The following is a 20,198-nucleotide window of genomic DNA, read 5'->3' as shown; positions in this document are numbered from 1 at the left end:
GGTAGGAAAATCTCTTGAACCTGGGAGAAGGAGGTTTCAGTGAGCCAAGATCACACCACTGCATTCCAGCCTGGGCGACAGAGCAAGACTCTCTCTCTCTCAAAAAAAAAAAAAAAAAAAGAATCAAAAAGTTCAAAATCACAAACAACAGAGCCCTGGCATGTCTTCATGTCTTCCCCACCAAATCCCATTCTCCTGAACAACCACTTCCCTTCTTTTATACCAATCCTTGATCCAGTCGGGAAAGGCATTCTCTATTCCAGAAATACAGCTTCATCCTAGAATCTTCAAACTCCCTCCCTGAGTGAAGCCACTATTTTGTGATTCTTGGGATTGTCCTCTTCTTAATCTATTTCTCTACCTAACTCATTTATTTAGCTAATCCATTTATTAACCAGCAAGTCATCTAGGCATAAACATCAAAATATTTCTCTCTTTCTTTCCTTTTCTTCTTTAATTTCTACTTTCGATATTGCAATATTCGCTTGCTTTTTTCTCACTGGATATGAGGTCTTCTAACAACATCCCAGTCAAACTTCACTTCCTTGTTTTTTGTTTTTTGTTTTTTTTTTTTCAGAAGTTCTTCTCAGGATGGTGGGCATAGGTGCATGGATCATGTTCCCCTACCAGTGCTGAGATGTTGGGGGCCAAGAAAATGCATAGGAAAGGATAGGAAAGGCATCGTTCTGGCAGCACTGTCTTTAGGTTTCCAGAGGGAGGGGTTCCCACACTTCTGGTACAGTCTGGTTTCCTTTGATTTCAGTACACAGTGTGTGTAGTTTTTTGGACAGTGTGACCATCAGTGTCACCTTGCCTGTCTCTATCATGAGGTGCTCACAGGACTTAAATAGCTCCCAGGTTCAAATTCTTTTGATGGTTAGATATCCCATTACTTGACACATTGATCCCTTGGAGAAAATCTCATTATTTCAACCCTTCTGCCAACCACTGGCTTATTTGCATGGAGTCATGAGAGCCTTCAGTCTTCTAAACTTTTAAGTGTCTAAAAGTTCTTAGTCGGGGTGGGGGTTTCTGCCAAATTCTTCCAAAGAATGTGACCCCCCAGTTTCTTTAGGCTCTGCTGGTGCTGGGAGTCTCTCCTCTCCTGGACGCATTATGGATTTTTCAGTATCCACAACTGAAAGCAAGACCTGTGTTCCAGCTAGTGCAGCATGCAGGAGACTATGACTCACAGAAGGCTTGTCACGTAATGGTTGAGAATAGAGAGACTTGGCTTCTAACTTGGCTACATGTCTTAGTAGCTGTATGACTTTAGGCATGTTCTGTCATCCTTCAGAGCCTCTGTTTTCTTACATGAGAAATAAGATTAATGGCCCCTAAAGAGTTGTGTGTGAAGATTAAAAACTTATTCAGGTCAAGCTCTTGCAACTTCTATCAGAAACAGAATAAGCTCTCGATATTTGTACAATATGAATGTGACACAGTGGGTGTGTAAAACTTTTGCAAGGAGTTCTGTGTGATTGGCCTAACATCAGAGGCAAACACAGCAATGGCTTCATGCAGTTTAGTGACTCAAGAGAGTCACACCTCTGCCTCCAAGGAAGACCAGTAAAGGCATTCTCCTCAACTCACCTTCTGGTCTAATCTGCATTTCCTCATTGCTGTTTTCTGATGGTGGTTCTGCTCTTGTTAGTCAGGAAGCACAGACCAGTTACACTCGTGTTACTCCACTATCACTCATCCAGAGCCTCATAAGACTTTCGGGCCCTATAGGCTTTCTTTACAAAATGAACACACCCAAGGGCAGGAGAGGATGCTCTTTCCTTGGTCACTAAGAGGCCTGGGAGTCTTGGGACAGTTTTCAGAACACTTTCATGCAGCTAGAGCCTAGACTTTGAGCTGGGGATAAGAGCATCTCTTGCTAAAGGTAACTTCTGCTGCTCAGAAGCCAGGTATGGGGAACTTCTTTCACTTCTGTGTGTCTAGTCTTAGGGTACCTCTGGGAGTCTTGTCAAAGGGCTTACAAGGGTGTCAAAGGGCTTACAAGGGCTGCTTACAAGGGTGCAAGTTGGTGATCTGTTTACCCACCGTGTAGGAACAACTATTGAGTCAGACATCAAGGATCCTGAGGGAAGGAGGGTTGTGAACAACTGGTTCTCGTTATGGAGGGTCTGTGATATTCTTGGGGACTGTTCTGGTGCCCTAGCCAGAAAGAGGCTGATGACCCCTAATAGTCAAAGCACCTCATGAGGCCCATCAATGGCCATGTGCAGGATACTTACAGATGCCTCCTTGGTTGAAGAATGGAGCAAGACGGACTCAGTGAGGCAGGTTAGCTACCAATTACTTAAGAGTGTTCAGCTTGAAGTCAGGAAAAGTAGAGATTAACCCACTATGTGGAGGGCTAAAATGGAGACACACACACACTCCCTCCTTCCTCTCAACTCATGAGACTCAGAGCACTAGAAGGTGCCTGTGGTGATGTATTGGAATCTCCTAACAATGCCAGATGTGATTAATGGAATGTATGCCAAGACCATCACAGCCTGGAGACATAGGACTATGCCAGCCATAACAGAGATGGGAGCTTCAGTTCAGGGTTTTCTCACCTTGAAATATGCTGTACCCATCATTATTCTCAAATATGCATCTGGGAGAGGCTCTTGAGGCAGTTGTCTTTAAAGAATTTTTACAGTAAAATTGTAGGGGGAGAGGAGAAAATAAGGATAACATTTTTCTTCTCTCCTTTTGTCACATGGCCAGCTGTTGACAAACTCCTTCCCATCATCTGATCTACCTTGTCCTCTTCACAAAAGGCTCTGAAGACATCATGAACCCACATAAGCAGTGAATTGCAAATGAGCTTGGAAATATCTGCAACCGACCTCATCAAAGACAATAGGATGGAAGGACCCCTATCATTTGCTAAGCTATAAATATATTCACTCTTGCTAAAACAGTCAGTTCATGGAAAAAACCACCTTAAACTTCGTATGGAACCAAAAAAGAGCCCACATAGCCAAGACAATCCTGAGCAATAAAAACAAAGCTGGAGGCATCACACTACCTGACTTCAAACCATATTACAAGGCTATAGCAATCAAAACAGCATGGTACTGGTACCAAAACAGAGATATAGACCAATGGAACAGAACAGAGGCCTCGGAAGTAACGCCACACATCTGTGACCATCTGATCTTTGACAAACCTGACAAAAACAAGCAATGGGGAAAGGATTCCCTGTTTAATAAATGGTGTTGGGAAAACTAGTTAGCCATGTGCAGAAAGCTGAAACTGACCCCTTCCCTACACATTATACAAAAATTAATTCCAGATGGATTAAAAATTTAAACATAAGAACTAACACCATAAAAACTCTAGAAGAAAAACTAGGCAATACCATTCGGGACATAGGCATAGGCAAGGACTTCATGACTAAAACACCAAAAGCAGTAGCAACAAAAACCAAAACAGATAATTAGGATTTAATTAAACTTAAGAGCTTCTGCACAGCAAAAGAAACAAACATTAGCATGAACCAGCAACCAACAGAATGGGAAAAAAAATTTTGCAATCTACCCAACCGACAAAGGGCTAATATTCAGAATCTACAAAGAACTTAAACAAATTTACAAGGTAAAAAACAAACCCATCCCAAAGTGGGCAAAGGATATGAACAGACACTTTTCAAAAGAAGACATTTATGCAGCCAACAAACATGTGAAAAAATGTTCATCATCACTGGTCATTAGAGAAATGCAAATCAAAACCACATTGAGATATCATCTCATGCCAGTTAGAATGGCAATCATTAAAAAATCTGGAGAAAACAGTTGCTGGAGAGGATGTGGAGAAATCCTCTTTTACACTGTTAGTGGGAGGGTAAATTAGTTCAACCATTGTGGAAGACAATGTGGCAATTCCTCAAGGATCTAGAAACAGAGATGCCATTTGACCCTGCAATCCCACTACTGGGTATATACCCAAAAGATTATAAATCATTCTATTATAAAGACACACACATGCATATGTTCATTGTGGCACTGTTTACAATAGCAAAGACTTGGGACCAATCCAAATGCCCATCAATGATAGACTGGATAAAGAAAATGTGGCACATGGAATACTATGCAGCCATAAAAAGGATGAGTTCATGTCCTTGGCAGGAACATGGATGAAGTTGGAAACTATCATTCTCAGCAAACTGACACAAGAACAGAAAACCAAACACCACGTGTTCTCACTCATAAGCAGGTGTTGAGCAATGAGAACACATGGACACAGGGAGGGGAACATCACACATTGGGGCCTGTTGGGGAGATTAGGGGAGCTAGGGGAGAGGGAACAGAGGGTGAGGAGATTGGGGAGGGATAACATTAGGAGAAATACCTAATGTAGGTGACGGGGGTGCGGATGTAGCAAACCACCATGGCACGTGTATACCTATGTAACAATCCCGCACAATCTGCACATATACCCAAGCACTTAAAGTATAATAATAATAATAATAATAAACTCAGTTCATAAAACAGCCTTTGAAAATCTCAGGGCATTTAGCTCTTTTGTTGTTATCTGTATTTAGAATTCCTTGTTTATTTTGATAAGAGGACTTTTTTAAAAACAACATACTGATAACTAATTTAAATATTATGGGGTTTTGTTAAAACCTAGATATTTTATCATTTGGCAAAGGACAAGTCACTAATAGCCCTAGAAAAAGGTGAATCTTGGGACTGTGATTGCACATAGATCCTTTCAGATGCTTTGATTCACAAACTAGCCCCTGCCCTATCTCCCCTCTATTTATCTTTATAGCCACTGCTTCTCAGAGCAATAAGACTCTCTCCAGAAACTCAAAAGCCATTAACACCAGGATGCAACTGGAGTCCTGAAGTTGATAACCTCACATGTATTTTGTGCATTTTTGTCATCTGGCAGTGGAGGTAGCACCCAAATCCTATCTTATTCATGATTCTCAAAAGATGATGTGGGTCCTGAGTGGAAATTCTTTAACAGCACCTCCTGTTAGCAGAAGTGTTAAGCCTGGTGAATGACAGTCAAGCCCACTGTTGTTTCTTGAGTGGATGCCAGCTTCACCAGGAACGAGGCTGAGCTTGCACAAGGCTGGCCCTGGACCTTGCCCACTTCTAGGCACCAGCCCAATGGTCAGAAGAAGGTCAAGTGAGAAATGGCACTATGATTCTTTTTGACAAAGGAAATCCCATATCTAGAAATGACGGTGCAAGGAGTTGACAGCTCCTCTTACCAAAATAAAATATCTTCAGATTAGAAGGGCTTATCCATTCAAGCAACAGCTGACCTTCCCCTTGGAGTTTCTCTCCTTCAGTTTCCAAACATGGCTACCTATGTCCTGAGATTCAAACTCCATGGTCTTTCCACAACCAAACCTACACAGCTTTCCAAGTTGGCATCCGCTTTTCTAATAATGGGGAAATAGTCCTTCCTCCCATCAAAAGGCAGTCCATCTCAGCTTCTTTCCCTTTCTCCAGAACATCAATGTTTGATTTAATTCCTTGCTTCCCTGCAAATTCCACCTTTGTTTACTGGACCCTTTCTATTGCCGTCAGACATGCTGTAATTTAATATCACCAATCTTACTGCTAAAACCTTCTTGATTCCCACATTTTATTCCTATCAACACATTTTCTTATGCCAATCATAGCCAAACTTCATGAGAGCTGGCTGCATAGTTTGCATCTGCTTCACCTCCTAGTCATCCTTACATCCAAACATTCTAATGTCTGGGTTACTCTGACTACTCCCCCAACATCTTATCTCACCCATGACCTTCAAATACTCAAACCAAAAGGATGCTTATTGGTCCCCATTCTATTTGGCCCTCAGCTTATTAGTGTAATGAACCATTTCCTTCTTGAATACTCTACATCTTCTCCTTCTATAAGAACATTCCTTCTCATAAATGTTCATGAGGAACATTGAATGTTCTCAACCAGCCATCATTTACGAACCCTGTAAATGGGTAGTGAGCTGGTCTTATGGATTGATGAATCACCCCTACGCTCATTTACTCTTCCATTTACACTTCAAACACTGATCTCCTCTCTGAATAGCTTATCCACATCCTTTTGAGGTCCTCTCAGAAACCTCTAACTTCATGTATTCTAAGTGGAACTATGCGTCTGTCTTCTCAAAACCATTCATAGTCTCTGTTAGTGGCACTTCCATCCACTTCATTTCCTTGAGCCAGAAATACAGGAGACATCCTTGATTCCTCCTTTCCCTCACTCTCCATCCAATCTATTAGCAAAGACTGATAGGTCTGGGTGCAAAACATGGCTGATTTCTAAGATGACATCATCTCTTACCTGGAGACCACTGCCATTATATTCTCACTGCCTTCCTCTCACTTTATCTGTGTAGCTCCCATCCCATCTCATGCTGTGGCCCATGAGATATGAGCTCCTCACATTTATCTCATGGGCTACATCTTAAGCAAATGACCACGTTTTGCTGCAAGGGTGGTAGGAAATTTTACCTTTATTTTTGGGAAGCAATGTGTCCTGGTAACAACTGGGGTTCTGATAATAAGGAAGAAAAACAAAATGGGTTTGAGGAGGGTGATGGAGGGTCTCTGCCACATAGCTAATGGAAAGAGCCCGTCTGGGAGGAGACTGTCACTATTCCCTGCCTGGGAGGAGTAACTAAGTGTCAGACCAGAAAGACTGAAACTTCACGCTACTTGGAGCCTAACATCTTCTCCATTTTCCTTTGTGTTTCCAGTCACTCTTGATTTAACAGCCTGTAGAGAGACAGAATTTGGTGATGAGAAAAAGGGTAATGTAGTTTACCTGGGAATCAAGGGAAAAGAGCTCCGTCTCTTCTGTGCAGAAATTCAGGGCAAGCCTACTTTGCAGCTTAAGGTGAGTCATTGTGCAGCTAATGAGAGAAGTACCGTCAAATGAACTTTTGATTTCATTTAATATGTTGTTGAATAAAAGTAATATTGTTGCAGTTCTGGATTATTCAAAGTAGGAAAATAATTCTGACTTGGCTTATCCCCAAATCTATAAATGCTACCTTTAGAATGGAGATAACACTTTTTTTAATGTCAGAGCATAGATCCTCTGAAAGATAGCAAACACACAGGAATGTTTCAGAAAAGACAAAGAACAGTACTTTCTCCATTCTCAGTCCTGATTAACTACCTTCTGGAAATCCTCTAAGATGCTCTCACTAAAGCAAAGGCCACTGCACAGCAGAGGAGACAACAAGAGATTGTTAATGTGAATTTTGCAGATTACGTGTTTATGGTCTGTGTACCATAAACACACAAATCTTACCAAGGCAATATCATAGTTATGAACCTAATCCTTCTACTATTGATGAAAGTTGTAATGTATAAGCCCACTTGGGGGTTGAGAATACAGCAAGACTGGCCTGAACCTGCAAATAAATGCATCCCAAGAGCACCAAAAAGACGTTTAAACTTCCCTCTGTTCCAGAGAAGACAATGATGCTTCAAAGAGTCAGAAGCACCTTGTGTCAGAGGATCCTGGGGAGGAGCTAGGCTGTGGAAACCGAGCGAATTCCCTGTTTTAACAGCCTGATGCCCTGCTTTATCTGCCTGTGTCCCGAGCCTCTGTCCCTTCCTTTGGGGGCAGCAGTGACTCTCCTGTTGTACACTCAGGGCTGAGTTACTTTAGCTTCCTCCTCCCACCTTCCTCTCTAACGAGCCTCTTTTCCACCCCTAGGCGAAAAATATATGGACCTGTACATGGAGAACAAAGCAGAGAAGTCCTTTCTCTTTTTCCACAATAAAGAAGGCTCCACCTCTCTCTTTCAGTTAGTCTCTTATCCTGGCTGGTTCACAGCCCCCTCCTCCACAACAGGAGAGCCCATCATTCTAACCTAGAAAACGGGCAAAACTAATAACACTAACTTCTACTTATATTCTGTGAATTAAATCAGCCTAAGCTGAGGGTGGCTAATTCCAGGTTAGAGAATTAAGCTGTCAGAATCATCTTAACAGATCATCATGCAACTGAGTTCACCAGTTCAGCCCATCCATAGCTTACCTCATTCTTACCATCCAAAAGCTACCACCTCCTCCAAACATCCATTTCTGCACCAAGACCCTCACATGAATGTCATTATCCCAGGATAATGACTAAGAATCACTTTCCATCCTTTCTTGATCTTACCCCACCATCCGCTCAGCTACCATGCCCAGTTTAATCAAACCCGCAAATGCTGCTTGATGCAACCATCCATTCCTATTCCTTCTGTGAATCCATGGTGGAGAGATGTGGATCCGTGACATTTTTGTTCATACAATTCTTTCAGTAAAAGAATAGGATGCATTAATTTTTTGCATGTGTATTATAAACATTAGAATATCTACCCCAAAGATAAAGCTAAAGAATGAGATGAATGTGAAAGTTTGCATGTCTTCATAATCATAAGGGATTCTTAACGTCATTAGTTAATAATTTGACACACAGTGTATACACTTAACCTTTGAACAACATGATTTTGAACTGCACAGGTCCACTTAAACACGATTTTTTTTTCAATAAAATTTACACCAAATGTCCCGGCTTCTCATGCTTCCCCCTCTAACTCCTCCATCTCTTCTGCCTCTTCACCCCTGAGACAGCAAAACAACCCCTCCTCTTTCTTCTCCTCAGTCAACGTGAAGATGATGAGCATAAAGACTGTTATGATGATCCACTTCCACTTAATGAATAATAAATATTTTCTCTTCCTTACAAGTTAATAGCATTTTCTTTCCTTTAGCATACTTTATTGTAGGAATACAGTATATAGTATATCTAATATACAAAACATGTGTTAATTGACTGTTTATGTTATTGCCAAGGCTCTGGTCAACAGGAGGTTATTAGTTCATTTATTAGGAAGTCAACAGTTATATGTGAATTTTTTACTGTACTGCTACCCCCATGTTGTTCAAGGGTCAACTGTACTTTGGTTAAGATCAGTTGTTAACCATGGTGAATGTAAATCAATCCATATTTCAAAAAATCATTTATATTGGTTTTAAGTTCTTTCAGACAACTTCTAGAATGGAATGTTTTTGTTTTTACTTTACAATGTATTTGGAAGGAGACGCGTCAGCTATGATATATTGTTATTATTCCTGTTTTCTGGAAATTTTGTAGTATATATTCAATCTACAGTTTCTTTATAGGGATACTTTTAAACCAGTTGTCTATTTTGTAAAGGTTATTTTAATTAAAGTTTGTAATATAATCTGCAAATCCACTAAGACCATGTAGACTGCAATAAATATACTGTAATTTCCTGAGCATGAACACAAGCATAATATGACAAGTAGGTGTATTGGGTCTTGCAATGGATATCTACTGCTAAATTCAAATTTCTCAACCAGGAATAATTTGTCCCAAAACCTATGCCTCTGGCATTATCTCTTATTGCTTCAGTGCCCATGATTCTGTTTGAGACACTCCTTGAACCCCACCTTACATGCTGTTAGCAGAACTTTTCCTCCAGTCATTGCCATGCAACAAGCTTTGAAGAGGTGTAACCCGGCAGTGTATTGTCTCAGCAACATTGAGCATTTCTCTCTTCCTGCTCCAGGGCTCCCAAGATAACTTCCTTCCAGGAAGGAAACTTGCTGGAACCTAAGTTGGAATTCACATGTGCATAAACCTGGACATGAGAGGGAGCTGCTCCATGGGAACCCTTGACCTATGGGAAATGAGAGTGGGTGAGGGGCAATTTCTCTTATCCATTCCACAGGTGGACAATTCTGAAATACATTCAATCTTCATGGTTACTCAGGGAATTCCAGCAGTATTGAGACATAATCACCAATGGCAGGGCTAAGTTCAAGAACACATCCTGAGTTGACTTACCTCATTTCCCTGCTTCCATTTCCCCGGCCTCTCCTTATGTTTCCTAGGGTCACTTGTCATCATCTTGCATGCAAATTCTTGTCTCAGGCTCTGCTTTCTGGTATAAACCTAGGCTAAGACAGATTCTAACCAATTTCTCTTCTTTACTAGCCGCCTCCAACACATTGGATTTCTTCCCTCTCTGTCCCTGCTCATGCCTTTGCACATATCTCAAACACTTCCATTGCTGTGCATCTCACCTGCCTGTATCTTACTAACATCCTAAATCCCTTCCAACTGTTTAGGGGACTCTCCTCATCTTCTCGACCAAAGGCAACATCTTATCTTCTGTGAGGTCCACAGCATTTTTGCCTTCTCATGGGACATTTTTTTTAAGGCTTTGTGCTATAGCTTCTTCTCTTTATCTTGGCCAATTTGCTCTCTTCTCCTCAACCAAATTCTAGGTCCATAGAGGCAGAAATTTGTCTCTTTCATTTATGTACTCCCTTTAGATACCAAATCTTCCCTTCTACATAGCAGTTTCTCAGAATAAGTTGTTGAAGGAAATTAATTTTCATTTCATGTATTAGCATCTTCCCATTGATACCAAAGTATGTCAGGGAGAATCTTGCACTATCATGGCCAGGGAAGCCCTCAACTTCTAGAAGAGTCCAAGGAACTACAAAGCTTCTCAAATAATATGGAGAGGAAAAACATAAAAAGGCTGTTTGAAAGCTTCCCTGTCTCAATTCCTTCTCCTCTTCCCCATATGCCAATATGACCCCAGGGACTGTGACGATACAAGGTCATCCACTCGGGAGGAGATGGCTACTAAACGAAACATAACCAAGAGTGTTCCCAGGAGCTTCTAGCCAGTATCCACTGCCTCCCTCTTGGAGAGCTCAGTGCACAATCTGAGGGTTTGCACTTTGTCCAAGCCTTTCCCCACATGTATTTATGTATATCCACAACTGCAGAGGGGCACAAGAGAAGGAGCCCAGGGAAGTTGACCATTGCAAATGTTTTCTCTGACAAGGTCAGGACTAAGCATAAGATGGCTTCAAGGGTGGCCATGAGAGACTTGCAACAATGAACTTGGATACACAGTGCACAGGTTTTCTGAGAAGGGCTACAAACAACGTGAGTTCTGTAAATAGCTAAATGTAGAAAAAGAATCTATAGGAAGATGGTGATAAAAAAAAAAACACAATGTAATCCTGGGCTGTGCTTATAAATACCAGCTTCCCAGTTATCCTAAGGTCACTGAGCATGAGCAAGAGATAGACAGCAGCCAGCCCACCTTACATCACACCACTTGTGCCCTCTGACAGAGGAGTGAGAACATTGTGGTGGTGAAGGAGGAACAAGATGAGGAGAAACCACAGAAAGACCCAAGAGATGTCCTCAGGTATTTTACTTGCTCTCCTGGATTGAGGGATATGATGTTCTTTGCTTAAATCTAAGAACCACAGTAGAACACATAAGACAACAGATTTCTGTTCAATCAGTATCAGAAGGCACTTTCCAAACAATGTGGGTTTCCTAAACCTTGCAAGGAGGTAGGCTAATTCCTTGTCTATCTGTAGCATGGAAAAAGTAAAGCCAATACACACACACACACACACACACGAAATAGAATATTGATAAATGGAGAAAGAGCATGAGGAGTGTTACTCCCCCTGTTCCAGTCTCTGAAGCACTAGTTACTATGACTTTTTTTTCCCAACCTGTGTGATACTCTAATATTCCAGGAGATGTTGATGCTTTTGTTGCTTTCTTAAGCAAGAGTCATGGTAACTGTCCTCAGACCCAGGACTATTGCATGGTGGGTTTTCAAGGGGTGTTAGAGGGGGAGTTCACCCTTGTGACACTCAAAGACAGTTTATCCCCTGAATCTCTTCCATTGAGAAACCTGAATGCAAGTCCATTTCAGAGATCCCTACACCCTTCCATCCATCCTTTCTTTTCAATTTCTATCAGCATACATACCTGCCTTACCCTTCCCTCAACTTCAGTTTTTTTTATTCTTCAGAAGAGAAAATGTAAAAGGCTCTGTAAGCTTGCAACTGAGAATCTTTGTCTCTCCCTTAGGTCAAGTTTCTTTTAATGTTGTTGATGATCTAATGTGAATTAGGGTCAAGAAAACAACACTTGAGTTATCAATAAGAAAGAAGGTAGAAAAATACGCAGTAAAAGAACTGATCAGTTAACTACCTTATTAGTTTGAGTCACTTACAAGTAGAAGATTTCAGATTACCTTCCAATATCTGATACCAACCATCAAAAGATCAAAAACCATACACTAATGTCCTCTATTGCTTGCACAATTTAGCAGGTTAAATTTTTGCAGATTAAAGCTCTAGTTCTCTAATACCAGTTTTCTCTATGCCTATAATAGCAGTGTGGCCATAATAAAAGCCACAGCTAACTGACTGAGGTCAAAGCCACTAGCAATGGTTTCTCCAAACTCACCATGTGGTTTGAGCCCCAATCAACAAAGCTTGTCTTCATCACAAAGAAGTGTCAAGATCAGTAATTGTACTTATTCAACAAATATGTTTGGAGCACCTACACTGTTCTAAGTTCTGGGGACATAGTAGTAAACAAAAAGGGGAAAATATGGCTATCCTCATGGAACGGACATTAAATTTTGAAGGTTTGCCTCCTTCATTCACATTCGAACATTTAGAAATTACGTTGATGGCAAAATCAAAATCACAGCAGTGCCTTATTATTGTTACAGCTGGGTTAGGGAAGTGAGAGGTGCCTTCTAGTCTTCACCTCAATCTAGACTTTTGGAGCCAAAACCATGCCCACTAACTCTAATTTCACATTCTCCAGCCACTGTAATAATCCATCACTCTTCAGCAGAACCAAGTGAGTAAGGCTGAGTGGAAGGCAAACTCCAAGCTGCTCCAGACAGCCTCACTGTAGAATCTGCCCTCTTAGCCCCTAGTTTAGCAAATATCCACATCTTGCTAAGCCAAGGAGCTACTTCTCCTCTCCTGGAGGTAGAAAGAAGTGGAAGAGTTTCCTTCAACATCACCATCTCAGGAAGAAGGACAAAGATTTCCCATCCATGTGGACCAACATAGGAATGCCAGGAAGGATGCAGAAATAAGAGGAGGAAGATTCCCATCTCTACAATCTTTGAGTGGGTTTGGTATCAAGGAAATGCTACAAATGGAGTAAGTTACAGAACTTTTTCTCATTTCTTGGGTTCTGGAGAGTTTGTAAATCAAGGACACTATCTATTTTTAAAGAGTTGGTAAATCATACCTGTGAAGCTAGAGAAGGTTAGGGTCTTTTTAGGAGTAGATTTGGACTATATAGCCTGTAGATGAGTTTTGCTCAGTCCTTAGAGTGTTTTTTTTCAAAAATTGTAGTCAAGATTTTCATGAAAAATGGGAAGATCAGACAACATTCTCCTGAATTCCCACAGTAGGCTTTATCTATGCCTTGTTATTCCAGCCTCATGTGTTTACTTTCTAAACTCAGTGTCTCCATTTGGGAGCACAGAGCACGATCCCACTAACTCACTGCCCAACAAGAAGCAGCTGTCCCTTTGATTCCAGCACAAGCAAAGACCCTCATCAATGGCCAGGGCCAGACCAAAGGGCCAGCAGTGAGCTTGGAAGCAGAGGCCAGGAGCTTCCAGCATGAACCAGGCCAAGGAGTCCAAACACGAGTGTGGGTTGGAGTCTCCATGTTCCAGTGGACATGTGGTTTCTCTAACAGCGCCTGTGCTCCTTTAGGCAAAGGAGCATGTGAAGCCTTCTTTCTCTAGAAAGTTGCTTCCTGTTGAGGCTTTGGATGGGGAAATATCAATGGCAGCACAGGTCAGACTGCTTAGAGATACTCAAGGAAAGAAGGTGAGGGAAATCCCCGACAGTAAAAATAAAGAAATGGAATGACATCAACATTTTGAGGGACTCTCCCAAGTCAGTTTCCTGGATGCTGCTCCAGCTGAACATGGGCACTCCCTGGGGACAAGAGCACACCTCCTAGGGCTGAACAAAGTTGGCTCTACCTAACAAGCCTCTGTACCTCAGAGTCCAGGGAAGGCCAATTTTCAGATACTGAGGAATATGTTTTACTATATCAAATGGAAAAAATAAGGAGTTCACCTAAATCCAAATTAATACCCCATATGTCACCAAAACAACCTTGTACTATAATGACATGTCATGTAATGTAATTTTCTGGTTCCTAAAGATAGGCTCAAAATCTCTCATTTAGATGTCCAGAAGAGAGAAGCATCTTTTTGAAGCCTGAAGCATTGGCTCCCAGCATTTCCCAGTGCCCTTTTCCCAATTCCCAGTGCCTGGAAATTAAGGGGGTTTCAATGGAAGGTACTTGTGATTACTATTGCCTACAATGTATAAGGTTTATATTCAGCAGCTGTGAGTCCAAACTTTGGAGTTGCCCCCTTCTAGCTATATGGATTCAGTCAAGTTTCTTCACAGCTCTGAGTCCCAGATTTCTCTTCTATAAAATAGAAACCATTTTCAGGGTGGACATTGTGGTTATGAAAGATCATACACTCAGCACATTATTCACTCAACAGAATAAAATCACATAGACCAGCTTCATTAATAGCTACTTCTGTCTTGAAATTCATGTGTATCTCTGCGCTCTCTTGCTTCTTTTCTTGGACACTGAGTTAGTCACCTTCTGTGCCCTAAATCACTCTGACTTTTCCCTAACAGTTTTTTTCCTTTCCAAACTGCAATTTTATTATAGGCTACCTTAATTCTTGATGATCTTGTTCCCTCTTTAGCCTACCAGGCCCCTAAAAGTCACCTTTCTGGGAATTGTCAGCATACAGAAGAACAAAAAAGCTGTTCTCGGGGAGCCTCCTGGGCTCGGAAGCTCTGTCCCACAAAGCCCACTTCTGAAACACCTGTTGAAGGAAGCACTCTAAATGCAGAGGAATAAATCCAGGATGATTATTCAAAAGATTCAGTAGGTAAGGTTGAAGGCATATTAATAATTTAATAAAGTTTAATGTTGTTTTTAAAATGACTACAAAGATCCAATTGCTCAAACCATAGGTTTAAAGAAAGATAGATTTGATGACAGCAAACAATAAGAATTTCTCTCTTTATTGAAGACACCCCAGGAAAAAGTTAGCAGATGACAAGTTAAAATGAGAGAGTTGCTACAACTAAAACAAATAGTGAATTAAGACTGAAAATACATGATAAATTTCTACAAACAAACAAGAAAAAGAAAAGATATGATGCCATCAAGGAAAGAAAATGGGCAAATGCAATAAACAAGCAATTCACAAAGCAGAAACTCAAGTGGTTAATCTGATCCTGAAACCATGTTGGATAGCAGATTTTCAGATACTGAGGCATATGTTTTACTATATCAAATTGAAAAAATAATGAGTTCACCTAAAATCAAAATTAATACCCCATATATCACCAAAACACTCCTGTAATATAATGACATGACATGTAATGTAACATAATTTCTGTATTAAAACACTAATTACTTAACAAGCAAGAACTTAATAGTGGGTATGTTTATGTATAGATTATGTATAGATTACAACAATACTCCAAAGTATATCAGATTCAACTATCAGAAGAAAATGAAAAGAAAAGCAAAATAAATAAAATAAGACCAACCAAAAAATGCAGGAAAGATGTCATATTTAATTCTGCATACTAATCATCAAAATAAAGGTGAATGGGCCAAATTCAATACAAATACAAAGACTATCAGATGACTTATTAAAACAACACACACACGCACATGCACACACACACACACATCAGTTATATGCTATTGATAAGAGATAAGTGTGTAAAGGAAAATAATTCAAAAAGACTGAAAATGTAGGGATTGATGAAGGTATATGTCAAGCAAATGTTAACACAAAAAAAGCAGTTGACAATATCATGTTACATTGACTCTAAAATGCCATAGATTGTAAGATGTACAATTATTTTACGTACTACCAAAAAACAAAAAAAATTGCCCAATTACAATACTTTCTTAGAACCATATATATAAATGGAACTGTTTTAAGGATATATGTGTATAATCTAGTATTGTTTTTTGTTCATAAAAAGGTAAATATAAATGAGATTAGTCTATTAAGGTATTCATAAAATTTCTTACCTTTTTTCTAACTTTTTTTGGAGACAAAGTCTTACTCTGTTACCCAGGCTGGAGTGCAGTGATGTGATCTTGGCTCACTGCAACTTCCACCTCCCAGGTTCAAGCTGTTCTGCCTCAGCCTCCCAAGTAGATGGGATTACAGGCATGCCTAGATAATTTTTGTACTTTTAGTAGAGGCAGGGTTTCACCATGTTGGCCAGGCTGGTTTCAACCTTCTGGACTTCTGACCTCAAGAAATTCACTCTCCTCAGCCTCCCAAAGTTCTGGGGTTACAGGCATGAGCCACTGCACCCAGCCCTAAAACTTCTTACATTTTGGGTGTACTTCTGCTTGATCACTTCTGACTCAAAACTGCTAATGTTTGTTTCCAGTAAAACTCTCCTGTGCCAACAAGAGGACTGGTGATACATTTAACAAGTTATCTATCCTTGTCGCCAGACATCATTCCAAGCGGCTGACCTCCATTCAGCAACTTTTGTTGCTGTTACTTTTTTAAATTTACAGGATGTGTCATTAGAAGGTTTATCACCAACAACCAGGATCATATTCCTTCAACGAATGGTTTTTCCTGATGATTAACTGAATGAAGCATCAGATGGCGAACATTTGTCCAATAACAACATCAGAAAACTAACCGTATTTGCACATGCGTAGGCAATGACCACTACGTCATGACTGCCACTTGGCTGACAATACTGTAAGATGTCATTCATTGTAGTAACATGCATCTAGGTTTCAGAGATGTTAAAATGCAAAAAAAAAGTTTTCTTCAAGTAACCAATTAATGGTATGCACAGCCAACAAAGAAGTTAAGGAAAACATCAGTAATGATTTGAAGATGAATATTTCACTGGGATAAAAGATATGAAGCAACAAGAAGATAAGGCATATATGAACCATTAGGTACCAAGAAAACTTAGAATTAAAGTAGTCTAAGCAAATGGTATAAAATAATAACATAATTTGATTTAAAATAGTCATAGTAAGGTAATTTAATTCTTCCTATGAGCAGCTGATAGATCAAGCAAACAAAATATAAGAATTAAAAATACAGAGTAAATAGTTAACAAAATTCAATTTCTAAATATATAAATACATATATGGCATATGGTATGTACCTATTAATGTTAACATGTTAAAATATATAATATATATATAATTCTATGTAATATTACATGTTCATATTATATAATATATAATATATAAATTATATATATATATATATAAATTTATACCTGAAATCATGTTAATTTTTCTTAGGTTTGCATGGAAAATTTATTTGTAATGCACAAAGTCACAAAGGAAATATCAAAAAATGCTCAAAGTTGATATCATACAGGCCATTCCATCTAACCATAGGCAATAATAAACATAGACTATTCTGAAAGAGCCTCTAGATAATCCAATCACTTGAGAATTTAAAAATAATATATACAATTCATATTTTAAAGGAAAATAATAACCAAAACAGTTAGAAGTTGAAATAAAGACAATGAAAACACTGCATCAACATTGTAGGATGTGTCCTGATATCTCTTTGAGATCCTGATTTTAATTCTTTGGGATGCATAATGACAAGTGAGATTTGTGGGTCATATAGTAGCTCCATTTTAAATATTTTGAGGAACCTTCACACTGTTTTATAGTGGCTGCCCTATTTCAAATTTCTACCCAAAGCGTATAAGGGTTCCAATGTCTCCACATCCTCTCCAACACATTGGTTTTTTTGGTAAAAGCCATTCTAACAGGTGTCAGGTAATATCTCACTGTGCTTTCCATTTGTATTTCCCTGATTATTAGTAAATGCTAAGCATCTTTTCTTATACCTGTTAGCCATTTGTATGTCTGGAGAAATGTCCATTCAAGTCCTTTGCCCACTTTTAATCAGATGCTTGTTTGTTAGTTTGTTTCCCATTGAGTTGTGTGACTTTCTTACATATTTTGAATACTAACTTCTTATCAGATACATGGTTTGCAAATATTTTCTCTCATGTCATAGGTTGCCTTTTAACTCTGTTGATTTTTTCTTTGGTTGTACATAAGCTCTTCAGTTTAATAGTCTCACTTGTCTACTTTTGCTTTTGTTCCTTGTGATTTTGGTGTCATATCCAAGAAATCTTGCCTAGATTAATGTTATGAAACTTTCCCCCTGTGTGTTCTTCTAAAAGTTTGGGCAGTTTCTGGCCTCACATTAAAATCTTTAACTTATTCTGCACTCTCATGTTTATTGCAGCATTATGTACAATAGCCAGGTTATAAAAACAACCTAAATGCCCATTTATGGATAAATGGACAAAGAAATTGTGGCATATGCACAAAATGGAATATTATCCTGCCTTTAAAAAGAAGAAAATCCAACCATTTGGGACAGCATGGGAGAACCTGGAGTATATCATGCCAAGTGAAATGAGCCAGTCGCAAAGGGACAAATACTGCATGCTTCCACTTACAGAGAGGATATCTGAAATAGTCAAATGCATAGAAACAAAGAGTAGAACAGTGGTTTCCAAGGACTGGGGGAAGGAGAAATGATGGGATGCTCTTCAATGCATATAATCTTCATTTAAGCAAGAGAAGTAAGTTCTAGAGATCTACTGTACAAGAGTATGCATATAGTATACTGTATTAACAATATTGAACATTAAAAAATTTATTAAATAGGTATATCTCATATTAAGCCATAATACAAGTAATTATAGGATGTATCCAAGAGATACTAAGAAAAAAATGCAAGATTTTATTCATTAATAAGAAAATAGGCCAGGCACAGCAGGTGATGCCTGTAATCCCAGCACTTTGGGAGGCTGAGGCAGGTGAATCACTTGAGGTCAGGAGTTTGAGACCAACCTGGCCAACATGGTGAAACCCTGTCTCTACTAAAAATACAAAATTAGCTGGGCTTGGTGGCACAGGCCTGTAATCCCTGCTACTTGGGAGGCTGAGTCAGGAGAATTGCTTGAACCTGGGAGTTGCAGTGAGCCGAGATCATGCCGTTGCGCTGCAGCCTGGGCAAAAAGAGTGAAACTCTGACAAAGAAAGAAAGAAAAAGAAGAAGGAAAGAAAAGAAAGAAAGAAAAAGAAAGAAAGAAAGGAAGAAAGAGAAAGAAAGAGAAAGAAAGAAGGAAGGAAAGAAGGAAGGAGAAAGAGAGAGAGAAAGGAAGGAAAGAAGAAGGGAGGGAGTAAGGGAAGGAAGGAAGGAAGGAAAAAAGGAAGGAAGAGGATAAAAACAAGTAGGCACAAATTTCTAAAGAGGTTGAATTGCTTCTTCCAGAAAACATCCAGGCAATGTCAAAGATGGCCAGATTCCTCCCCAGCCCTGAGTTTAGGAAATCAGATACCCCAGCTGGTCTAAGAGCTGGTCTATTTCTCCCAGTTTAGGTCCGTTAACCCAATGTAATTATTAATAGGCCCCTTTCACTCTCCTAAGTGTCCTGGTCATCCCACAGGTCTAGAGAAATTACAGACACAGGAAAAGGCAGAGGAGAAACAGTTGTACTTTTTTGTAGGAACCATGAGAAATGAAAAACCTGATTTCACCAGGAAAAAATGAAATCTCTGATAGCAATGTGGTGACTCAAATGCAGAATGGAAGAAAGCACCAGCATGGGATGAGGAGGTTGGGGCAATGCCTGCAGGGCCCTGGAAGTCATCAACATGCTCAGGTAAACAGTATTTCCACATCTTCCTCCAAAGCTTAGGGACAAGTAAAAATATAATGGAAAGTAAACATTACAACAGAACTACACAGATTAACCATTTTGGAAATCATAATATGGCAAGAAATAAAGTTTCAACTAATATTCTGTAAGAAGAAAACTTACTTCAAAATAAGAGAGGATTAAAAACAATATTCTCTAGATGAGTGGGAGCAGGACACTTTAGGTGTGTGAGTTCACACAAAAAATTCACAGGAGACTCTCAGAAATCCTTGCCAAAAGGGGCAGGGAGTTTTTCAGCTAGCTGTGAACCTGCATTGTGCACTGAAATATGGAGTGAAATTTCTACTAGTGAAGCACTATTTGTCCCATGCACCCCATTAGTGAGGCCTTGAGAAACCCAAGTTTAGGAAGATACCACCCTCCCCAACAGTCTTCCTGGTTCCTCTTAGAAACGAGAGCCTTCATGTGAGCCTGCTTTACAAACTATAAAACTCCTTATAAGTGTAAGGAATCAATACTATTACCACTGTATTCCATTAAAGCCATTGAATTCACAAAAGAGTGACTGAGAAGACAGAATTTTTAT

General features: G+C 39.6%; 1 protein-coding gene across 1 annotated transcript; it reads left to right on the top strand.

Annotated features, from left to right (window-relative positions):
- The first annotated feature begins 4,943 nt into the window (after window positions 1-4,943).
- IL36B (interleukin 36 beta) lies at window positions 4,944-7,855 on the top strand. Its single transcript, XM_039463888.1, has 3 exons — window positions 4,944-5,007; window positions 6,724-6,867; window positions 7,695-7,855. The coding sequence occupies exons 1-3, from the start codon at window positions 4,944-4,946 to the stop codon at window positions 7,853-7,855; spliced, it is 369 nt and encodes a 122-aa protein (XP_039319822.1).
- Window positions 7,856-20,198: the final 12,343 nt, after the last annotated feature.

The sequence above is a fragment of the Saimiri boliviensis genome, chromosome 1, assembly GCF_048565385.1.
Source record: "Saimiri boliviensis isolate mSaiBol1 chromosome 1, mSaiBol1.pri, whole genome shotgun sequence".
In the NCBI taxonomy this organism is placed as follows: domain Eukaryota; kingdom Metazoa; phylum Chordata; class Mammalia; order Primates; family Cebidae; genus Saimiri; species Saimiri boliviensis.
This window is presented reverse-complemented; position numbering and strand designations above follow the sequence as displayed.